Consider the following 11,698-nt stretch of genomic DNA (forward strand, 5'->3'; position numbering starts at 1 on the left):
TTTATTCTGCTAAAATTTTTATCTTTGTTTTATTTTTTTAAAATTTTTTAAAACATAGTCATATGCTATTAATAAGATATTTGATTTTATTTATTGTTTGTTTTTCTTTTCTTAATATGTTTTGGTGTCACCTTCGTGTCAAGTATCTTCTCCTTCACATTCAGTATTACATATTCATTATTAGAGATACAACACACTATTTTATTCTTTAGATTCAATAACATGTCTTTTATCTTGACATATTTGTTTATAAATAATATATCAGACAAAGGCTTGTCTTTAGTCCTACTAAAGTTAGTTTTACAATGGTACACTTTAAACTGTAAATAGTCCAGTAAATTTATCTCTGAGCTTGTTTTACTTTGACTCTTCAGATAATTAGAGTTATTGTCTACAGCCGGAAAAGAAATAGAGAAATTATTAAATTCTTCAATAATATTAAAAAGAGTATATAAATTCGACTTAGGTAGAACAGGAACAGGAGGAATTGAAGGATTGACAATGAAATCATCAAACTTTCTAAAATATGTTTCATGTTTTAATAGTTTTTCACTTAGATTTTGAAACAAGCCCATCTCTTTATTGTTCAATTTATTAGGAGCTTCTCTTAAGATTTCTTCCCAGTCTATTACTGCAGCATTCTTTAGTATGAATTTGTCAATGATGTACTTGTTAGAAGATAACATTTCAGTGTACAAATGTCTATTAAAAGGAATAATGAGAGACAAATCTACGCCATCTCTGAGTAGATTGTATCTTGACTTCATATCGAAATAAGCCTTTATAAAAGGAGGATAGTCTTTTCTCATGTCACTACTTATGACATGAAATAGTTCATGTAATTCAAAGAACAAAATCTTATCAAACTTTATACCGTAGTGTCTAAAGGAATTTGTATTTTGATTTAAAGGAACATAAAGATTATAATACTTGATAATAATCATGAGGGATAAAAAAAGAAGGCCATCAATTCAATTGCTTTATTGGAAACAGAAAGAAAATAAAATATGCTGGAGAAGTAGAGAACACATTAAAGAAATGTGAAGCAGAGTTGAAAACAAGTGCAGAAATGGAACAAGCAGAAGATTTACAGAAATGCAAGCAGCTTAGAATATTTAACGAAATTTACCCTCTACTTATGGTTATTTTTTTACGCAAACAAGGGCACGGCATTTGAAGGACGAATGAAATTATTTCCCAGGCTTAGATAAACAAATAAAAAAAATAATTATAATATGTTTACATAAAACAATAATAATACAATATTACATTTTAACAAGAACTTAACATGCATTATCAACATAATGCCTTTTCTTTTCTACATTCTAAATATTTTCATATTTAAATAAATTATGTATTTCTTAGTAAACAAAGTATCCTAAAATAAACATTAAATAATTTGATGCTTATTTTCAAGGGAATCAAAATTCCATAAATTGTATCATAAATATTTATGATAAATCTTAATTAATTTGGTTATAGAATAAAGCAATTTATTTTGTTTATATTCTTAATACAGAAACAATTATACCAGAAATCATTCTAAATATCATTTCTGAAACAAACAAATTTGAGAAATTTGTTTGTCAAATTTCAGTTGGTTTGTTTGTTTTATTTTTTATGCAAAAAAACTATAAATAGGAAAATTTTCTTGCCCCCTAATGGAGTTGAGCAATTACCCAGCGGAAAGGCCCAAAACCGAAACTAGTACTTCGAGGACTCTAGACCTGGAAACCAACATGTTCAAGTACACAGGGACTTTGTCTAGCATACATCATTACGATGTACGATTTACTCCTGAAATTAACAGGAAGTTTGTATTTGAGACATTTATGCGCGCTTATAGTGAGCACAAAGACGAGTTCCCAGAAATAGCTTTTGATGGAGTAAACACTTTAGTGTCTACTTCCCAGTTTCAGAATAAGACCCTGAAATTGGGGAAAGAGAAGGTTGTTACTATTGATATTATGTATAAGAATACATACGATATGGATGATTTGAGAAAAGGAAGTGATGTGAGTCAACACATACAGTGTTTAGAAGTAGTCACCAGATACTGGCAGAAATTGAATAGCATAAGTGACAGGCACAGAGTCTTTGGTGAACAGAGTGATGGAACATTGAGTTCTGTAATAGAATTGAGAATAGGACTGGCTCATAATATAAAATTGACAGCTAGTGGATTTTATTTGAATGTTGATACTGCTTTCTCTGGATTTTATAAGAGCATGCCTCTTCTTGAAGTAATTCAGAATTTGATATCTGAGACGAGAAGACAAGGACAAAGATTTGACAGGCGAGACAATACTCAGAATAAAAGAAGAGACGAGTCAGTAGATTTAGCCAGAGAAAACTTAGGAAGGGATTTCTGGTATAATTTTGAGAAATTTATTAAGAATATAAAAGTCAAGACTAATCACAGAGGACCTAAACAGAAAGAACTGAGTTTCAAGGCATCAGGCATTTTACAGGAACCCGCTTCCTCATGTAAATTTGAAATGGACGGGAAGTCGTATACTGTCGCTGAATATTTTGCCCAGACTTATGGACCCTTGAAATTTCCAAATTTACCAGTAGTTTTGATCAAGAAAAGAGGCATGGAGTTATATTTCCCCATAGAAGTATTGGATGTTCATGGAGGCCAGAGATATATTAAGAAACTAGACGAACAACAAACTTCTACTCTTATAAAATACGCAGCGAAGCCACCAATTGACAGATTCAGGATTATCCAAGATAAATTAAGAGATTTACCAATCTTGAATAATAATAAGTCAGATTCTTTTGGAGTGGTCTTCGAGTCAAATTTCACTAAATGTACAGGGAAATTATTACAGGCCCCTAAGATTCTCTTCGGGAAAAATGCCACTATGGATGTGAGAAGAGGAGGATGGAATTTAATGGGCGTGTCTGCCTACAATCCTGCCAAAGTGCACTCTTGTAATGTGTTCCTCTTTAGAGAGCCAAGAAATGTCGATATAAGAAGATGTATTCACTCTCTAGTAGATTTAGCCAGGAAATATGGCGTCATTTTTGAAAAAGATCCCAATGTGATTTTTGTTAAGACAGTCGACGATATTATCAGACAAGCGAATGCAGAAATATCTCTGGTAGTATTACCAGACAAGAGTACTTCGAGATATGAAGAAGTCAAGAGAAGGACAGAGACTGAGACCAGAATGGTCACTCAGTGTCTATTAGAGAAGAATTTTGGGAATTTACAGAAACCTCCTTTTGTTGGGAATTTGTTGTTGAAAATTAACTCTAAGTTAGGTGGAGAAAATTCTGTGATTTCTAAGAGTTCTGTGATTTTGTCCAAGCCGACTTTAGTCCTCGGGATTGATGTAAATCATCCTGGTATCGGTGACTTAAATAGTCCAAGTATAGTGGCCATAGTAGGAGGAATGAATAAGAATTTGACTTCTTTCAAGACTATTATCAAGCAGCAAGACAGGAGACATGAAATAGTAGAGAAATTTGACGAGGACATTGTCACTATGTTAAAGTCTTTCTATATGAAGTCTAAGGTCAAGCCTGAGCAGATAGTTGTCTTCAGAGATGGTGTGGGCGATACGATGTTCCAAGAAGTTTTCCATAAGGAAATTATAGCCATCAAGGAAGCTTGCAATAGGATCGAGTCAGGTTACACCCCTAAAATTACTTTCATTGTGGCTCAGAAGAGACACTCAGTCAGATTTAATAATCCTGCCGCGAATAATTTCAAGGCTGGTGAAAATGGTAATGTCCCCCCTGGTACAGTTGTGGAAGATATTGGGCATCCTACCTTGTTCGATTTCTATTTAGTCTCTCATCATGCCTTACAAGGCACAGCCAGACCTGTTAGGTATTTAGTCTTATTGAATGAGTCAGGTTTCAAGTCTGAAGAGCTTTATGATTTCGTGTACGGTATCTGTCATAATTACGCCAGAGCTACTAAGGCAGTGTCAGTTGTGCCACCAATTTATTATGCTCATTTGGCGGCATTCAGAGGAAAAGCGTATCTTGAGAAAGATCATAAGTCGGATAAGATCAGTATGAAGCAACATAATCCATCACTTGATGAAAAATTATTTTACGTATGAAGAAATAAAAGTCTTATTTTATATTGTGACATTATATGTGCATTTATTATTTCATGTGCTATTGTATAGATATCTACAACGTTTTTTTTTAAGAAATCTAAATATAATGATTATTAAAATATCATAAATTAAGGTCTTGATCTAATATAACTAGATGACATAAGAATAGTGCTGATACAAATTTTAATGATATTGTATCAAACAAAATGTAAATAAAAAAATATATTTTGCTTACATGTACTATGGACATTAGATCTTGAGTTCCTGGATTTACGGTTATATAAAAAAAAAAGATCCGTGATCATTGGCTCGTAAAATGCTATTACGAGTACAAATTTAATTACAAAAGTAGCATTTTATTAGTTTTAATTAGTATGCTGGCCTGAATATGTAAAGATTATGAAAATGATATTTTTAACAAAAGACCCGCGTTTAATGTCTTACTTATGATGTATTTATAAGATCTGCTTCGTTTTTATATGCCATGTTATACTACTGTGGTGTGCTTAATAATAAAAATTAATGATTTTATAAGTTACTTTTATGTCTATTTATAATATTAAGTACAAATGTCGTTTACAATTTAATCTACAATTAACTGTATAAGAAACATCTACTGGCTTTTAGGTCAAACCGCTCTACATCAAAGTCGCAAGTCTTGATGTAAACTAAAAAAAATAATCTCGAGCGGTCTATTGTATACAATTTTATTAAATGCAATATAAACCCCAATCTGTATTTCGTTTGTTATTGTGTTACTCGTAGAATTATGTTAATTTGCCACTCATTTCATTAGACGAAATTATTGTACAATTATACTGCGACAAAATATTTTAATCGGCAAATAAGCATAACTAGCTTATTTCTGTTCATGTATCTTTTTTTATACCTGCTTTTATACTTATAAAATAATTTCTAAATCTCTATTATCAATAAAAATTAAAGCGGCTAGATTGTGCTTTATTGCGATTGATACCTGTGCAAAATCATTAAGTATTAACTTTAAAAAATATATTTACATATGCTTCTTAGACATATGGCTTATTAGTTTTTCATACTGTTAGTTCCATACCTGTTAAAACTCATGCGATTTCACTTAAGTGCCTTGATGATCTTCTTCAATAATCAGAAGAAGAGTAATCTCTACATATACATTCTGATTCTGAATGTATGGCTTAAAGACTACTTCTATCTAAATTTATTAGAAAGTTGACACTTTATTCGCAACTTTTCATTATATAAAAAGTTACATTTTTTTTCGTAATTATACAAAAATATAGAAATAATGTCATAAACATACTTCATAATTATTTAAACATAATAAGAAATTATTAACTTCACATTCAATTTTATATAAAAAAGAGATTATGGTACCCATTTTTTTTAAAAAATAACTTTTTATTTATGACTTACAAGTCGTTAGTATCTTTTTTGTTTGCTTCAGCTTTAGCTAAATCATAAACTACATTTTTAAAGCGTCTTTTGTGGTTGCATTTCTTATATTTATATAACATGTAATACAAACCACCTAAAATAATGATCGCAACAACACAACATATAGATATTATCCCCGAATGATTTGTATCATTAGTAAATATATCATTTAGATCTAAACCATGAACATTGTCGATAGTGTCATTAGTGGCAAAATCCGATATATTAATATGAGCATCGCGGATAGCTGCCTCACTATTATTAGTAGAATTTGATTTAGGAAAGGAAATGTCGGAAGTAAAATTATGAGAAGTCTTAGTAGTTGCATTTCTGAAATCGGCAGAATCGTGTGTATAAATTGTATCGACGGTAGAAGAATTTCCAGAATTGTCACTTGTAAAATTAATATTAGATAACGAAATATTATCTATACAATAATCATTCAAACTAACTTCTGTCCAATTTTTATCAGTATTATTAATAGATTCCTTTAAACTTGCAACATCAGGATTCATATTCGCAAAATAATAATAATTATCACCACATTCAGAACACAGTATCTCCTTTTGGTTATATCTAAGTTCAAGAAGGTACTGACTTTTATATTTCTCTTTTATACATTTATCTAAATTCAATACAATACCTTCACACCATTTATAATAAACATTTGGTAAATTATTTTTCCCATTAGATTCAAAACATAAATTTTCTTTAAATATCTCTCGAATTTCTTTCTGCTGAAAATTCGCAACAATTATTCTCTCTTTATAACAAAAATTTAATGATCTTATGATATCAAATGTTTTGAAATATATATTATAAAAAAAACTATAATCAAAGTCGGGGACCTCCTTATAACTAGCACTATTTTCTGCTTTATAAATAGTACTTTCTTCAAGCCTGGGATAATTATCTTCTAATATGCTTAAAAAAATCTTTTTTAGTACCTTACGATATTTTTTGAAAAAGACTTCCAAATTATCTTTTTTTGAAATATCGCGAAACTCCGGAGCCAAAGTGATGGCTTTCCAAATTACTTCTCCAACTGCCAGAATAGTACTTTTTGATAAGCTAGCTTTGTTTGAATGGCTCTCAAATAAAAAACAGGCATTATCGAATTTTGGGAATAAAATATTCTGAAATTCAAGCGAAGAATTTCCACTGTTTATATCTTTAAAGATGATGGCTACTAAGAGTTTAAGATAAAGAAATTTAGAAAACATTTTTATGGGGTGTTAAAATTTTTTATCAATAAAAATGATCAACAAATGTATTCAAATGTATGAGGTTAAAAAATAATATACCTTGATGTTTTTGAACACAATAGGTATTATTTCGTTATTTATAAATTCTATAAGTGATTATATATTGTTCAACATTATTTTTCTAATATAGTAAAAACGAAGCAAAAGATTAAAATGTATGTCTTGAGAATGTTATCAAAGTTACATCATTTTAGCATTTGGTTTATTCGAATTTTAAGCATAGAAAGGCATGAAATTCGGCAAAAGTAGCTTTAAAACATATTGATTTTATAAAAAAAATTAATCATGATAAAGAAAAACAATAAATTAAAAATATAGTACGGATAAAAGGTTCAAAGTCTTAATGCGAGAAGATTAAATTAAATAAAATACTAGTATTTTTATTTCTTTATAATTCTTTTATTCCAATTTATATATACAAAACACGTAAATACTTTAGCATTTATACCTAGAGTTACAGAAACAATTTTAAGTTCCATAATTGTATGCCACCAATTCTTAACATCACTTTTATTTTCAGGAGCATTGCATATTTCGAATTATAATAAGCTCTATGCTTCAATATGTAATGTTGATGCCTTTAATTAACATATATGACGCAATGTTTTTACATAAAAAAAAAGTAATAATATATTTTATGTAGACAATTAAACTTCTACTGTGAAGTAATTTTTTATGTTTATTTTTTTAGCGTTTTGTAAGTCGTTAGGTCTAGTAAAGCCAAATTTAGAAATGAAATTATCTTAATTTTTTTGTTGAGTTTTCTATGACAATACAAATACTTATATGTGCGTTACTTAAATTTTGCATAATAACGAAATTACTGGTCTATCCTTTAAAAAAGACTCACATCGATATTTGGTTTAAAATTACAGTCCACACAACTTTATATACGTGCAACATTTCTTCTTTTAAAATAGGTCTAACGTTTTTGTTACAAATCTAAAGCTTAGAAATCATATGTGTTTTTGCTAAAAATGAATAGTTATCATAATCCTACAACCCTCATGAACTGTTTGTGCATAATGTTAATTACACTTTTTTTATCTCTGATTAAAAAATATTTTTACAAAATCTTAGATTCATTTGATATCAAATATGTAAGATATTTTGCAGTAATGCAATAACTATCTATTCTTCTTACTGTTGAAGACAATTGAATATTGTAAATGATAATTTTGAGATTTGAGTGTGGTTCATATTTCATTGCGAAAATTTATCATCAATAAAAAAACAAAATTTTAATTTTTTATAATAATACTAGATAGAAGTGCGCTAAATATCGAAAATTCGCAAAACATTTAGCAACAGGAATGGTATAAAGCTTCTCAAAAAAATGGTCGAATGGAAGCGGGATTCATTTATTATGTAATATTTAAACAAACGAGTAGGCAAAAATTTCAAACCTAGCCACGAAATATTTGACACTAGTAGTTCTTCATCGCCCTTTATTCCGCTTTCAAAGATTGAAGTGAGTAATCTAGTTGTAACCGCCTTTTCATTATCTATAAGGCTTTAAATTAATAAACTCCTTGTTCCATTGATAATCCAATTTCTTTACAGCGGGTTTGAGTTTTTCTTTGCATGAAAATTATAAATGATACTAGACTCCATCTCCTACTTTGTTGATATTCTTACTGTCCCGATTTTTCTTTTCACTTGAGTTACATTCACGTCTATGGTCTTCCAAACGTTTATTTGCTGCTTTTAAAACCTTATATTATTTTTTTTAAGACCGAGTTCTTTCTCTATGTCAATACTATCATACAAAATTCCTTAAGGGCCTACTTGGCATTTCCTTAAGCTCCGTGGTATGACGACATATAGGCTTTTGCCAATTTATGTACACATTTTTCCCAATCAAATTTCCCAGATTTTGTGTTTTTTTCAAACGTAGAGCCAATTATTACATATACCACACATGACTGGGGCGTAGATTAATATTGAAAATTACACTTCTGTTTAAAATTTTTACTTTTCGTATATTTTTGACAAATTCTATCTTGAAACCTCTCTTCAATTATCTGAAAAAATAGTCTTCAAAACACGGCATTTTCTGAATATATTTTTATCTACCAAATAAGTAGCTTTTTCATATCCTTTGTATAAATAGACACTACTTTTGCAGTCTTTGAGAAAAGGTAAATCATTGTCATTATAAGTATAAATTTCTAATCTTTATACACCCAAAGACCACATAATGTCTAATTATGTAGTCTCGCACAACGTAAATGCACCTAAAGGTATGAAATCTTCAATTTTTAAGGTTCTTCTTTTGGCAAATTCCAAACTTATATGTATAATTTTTTATCTCTATTCCTCTTCTTCTAAGTAGGGCAAGGTCCATAATTGTCTTACAATTCGTTTTTATTAAAAATTAATAAATCGTAATAAGGGTTTATAGTGCTAAGTATACTTTTTTTTAAGTATTACCAGAACATTCTATCTTTTCTTATTGTATTCTGAGCCTAGCTACTCTATATAGTTCATAGGTCCCAAGTTACAAACAAAATCAAAAACGTAGCCGTAGCATCAAAATTCATCTAGCCAACCTATTTTTAATATTCCATGACTTAAAATCTATTTTTATAGCTAGATAGTTCATTTAAATATATTTTTACTAGATAAGTATTTTCTGAATTGTTAAATAGGCTTTTACAGCAAAGATTTTTGTTCTGAGGTATAAAAATCTTTACGTCTTAGAGTGTAAATAGTTGTAAGAAGCATCAACATTTTCTTTTTTCATGATCGTTTGTTGCATGACAACATATCCTTCATTTGATGCATTTGTGATGAATATAAATTTATCCTTCAAATTTGATGTGATCGCTAGGAACGTTCTCATCATGGCCTGTCTTACCTCTTCAATTTAATTACATATTTACCGCTGTATTTCGCATTTTTCCAGAAACAATCTAAATTCTCATTCTTGTGCCTTGTTATATCAAATTTTTATTCTTTGCAAAAAAGAAGTAGGGAGAAACATTACAAAGGTCGAAGGGATTTGAGTATAATACTTGTCCAACTGTTACTGTGAGATCATTACTCGCTGTAACTTTCTAAACATAACTTGCCAATACAACAAGCTTCGCCATACCCATGAACTTAGCTCTAAAATATTTTTTCATTTATATCTCGGGTCGCGTTCGGAGTGACCTCACAGCGGATATACTTAACGGGCATGATTATCTATAACCCGAAGAGAGACATCATCGTACTGACTCAAAGGTCCCTACAATCATCCGTATTGCACACACGGCTCCTTACACGACCACATCACCAGCCCGGCGTTTTTTATTAAGCTGCGTTGACCACCAGTCTCCCACTAATTTTGGCAACCGTGTTACAGAATTTTGTAGGATAGGGTCCACGAGACCTTCTATTGCCCTACTTCGTCTAGTCTCTTAGTTAGCTCTAGGATCCCACTCTAGAGTGCACCAGCCATGGGCTCCAACTAGGCCGTACCCATTAGATATTTTTATGTATCATCAAGTCCCCAAAGGCGATACTGCTTTTTGGCTTTGAGGTGTGTTTCTATACTAGATGCTAATCCCCTCGTGGCTGGACACACACAAGTTTCATTGAATCAACTTAATGATTATCGTGGACATTTTCATCATCTGAGTTGTTCCAACTGCATCATAGAAAGTAGAAACAATTTTGGTGCCCCTGGGAATCGAACCCAGCCATTGCTCAATGGAAGCATTGCATTCTACCACTGTGCTAAGGGCACCTTATTAAGAGGGATTCTAAAAATTATTGGTTGAATATAATTATATAAAAATCTAAATAATAATTTAATGTCTAAAAATTGTATATGAAGGGTTAACACATTTGTTATATGGCAAATAATTATTTATTTAGTATTATATTATTATAAATTTGTGATTTTAGTTTATGGTGTTTCTTCAAGATGCTGTTTGTCCGTTTCGAAATTCATTTTTAAGGGCTATTTTTTTTCAAATTTTCTTTTAAATTTTGGCGGACTTTCCACCAACCAAAATATAATCTAAAAATGATAAAAAAGTTCTTATAACTTTAAGAAATATATGTTTTTGTAATCATATTTTTTCTTCGTCTATATATATTCCCGTATTTTGTTGAACATCAAGAACAAAAATTTAATATCATTTCGTTTTCTTAAAATTAAATCCCACAAATTCGAGTTATTTTGAGCTTATTTCTAAATATTTGGATGATAATTATGTTTTACTACATATAAATATATCATATATGTATACTATACCAATCATAATTATGAATTGCCTTAAAACGTTTTGTAACAACCGTATTTTGTAGCCAAGACATTAACAAGTTTAAGCGACATTTTAATAGTTTGAATAACCTTCCCTAAATACAACAGACTATCTTTTCGATATTAACATTGCTATATCCACTGTAAAAATAATTTGGGCCGTATAAGCAACTTTCTTTTGTGTATTGGGGATACTCATAATTCGATGTTGTTAAATATTTTTAATCGTCGCGAATTCAATTCACCCTAACCAAGCCATCTCCTATGATTTCCATTCTTTTACGCCATGATTATACTTTACATGCGCTTTCACTGGTCTGATTTTACCAAAAAAGACTCTTTTCAGTTTTTGCAACACAAAACTTGTAATTGAGGTAATATTTGGTTTTGTTCTTTTTATAAACAAAATCCCCCTATAGTTTTGCCTTTTCCCGGACCCTTTTATACATTATCTCTAAATTTTAATTTTAAATTTTTTTTATCTAATAGATCATGTTTTTTGATACTTAAGATTGTGATCTCTCACGTTTTACAATTTATCTTTAAATATCATTCTCTTCTGTTTATAATTTCTGCTAAAGTTTTTCAATGATCTTTACCTCAATCTTTTGTCTGCTATAAGTTATTGTTTCGAAATATTAATAAGTTAGCATGTAGTAACA

At 30.0% G+C, this 11,698-nt stretch overlaps 3 protein-coding genes across 4 annotated transcripts; 1 reads left to right on the forward strand and 2 right to left on the reverse strand.

Moving 5' to 3' along the window:
- Positions 1-86: 86 nt before the first annotated feature.
- Positions 87-944, reverse strand: VNE69_01022 (uncharacterized protein; the record flags this gene model as incomplete). Its single annotated transcript, XM_065472153.1, has 1 exon — positions 87-944. One exon carries the CDS (start codon positions 942-944, stop codon positions 87-89), a length of 858 nt encoding a protein of 285 aa, XP_065328225.1.
- Positions 945-1,661: 717 nt separating this feature from the next.
- Positions 1,662-4,082, forward strand: VNE69_01023 (protein argonaute-2 (AGO2); the record flags this gene model as incomplete). Its single annotated transcript, XM_065472154.1, has 1 exon — positions 1,662-4,082. One exon carries the CDS (start codon positions 1,662-1,664, stop codon positions 4,080-4,082), a length of 2,421 nt encoding a protein of 806 aa, XP_065328226.1.
- Positions 4,083-5,491: 1,409 nt separating this feature from the next.
- Positions 5,492-6,739, reverse strand: VNE69_01024 (uncharacterized protein; the record flags this gene model as incomplete). Of its 2 annotated transcripts, none has more annotated exons than XM_065472155.1 (1): positions 5,492-6,739. In XM_065472155.1, one exon carries the CDS (start codon positions 6,737-6,739, stop codon positions 5,492-5,494), a length of 1,248 nt encoding a protein of 415 aa, XP_065328227.1. The 2 variants fall into 2 exon arrangements, with proteins under 2 accessions (XP_065328227.1, XP_065328228.1); XM_065472156.1 differs by having other exon boundaries at positions 5,492-6,031.
- Between the last annotated feature and the right edge of the window lie 4,959 nt (positions 6,740-11,698).

The sequence above is a fragment of the Vairimorpha necatrix genome, chromosome 1, assembly GCF_036630325.1.
Source record: "Vairimorpha necatrix chromosome 1, complete sequence".
Taxonomy (NCBI): Eukaryota; Fungi; Microsporidia; family Nosematidae; genus Vairimorpha; species Vairimorpha necatrix.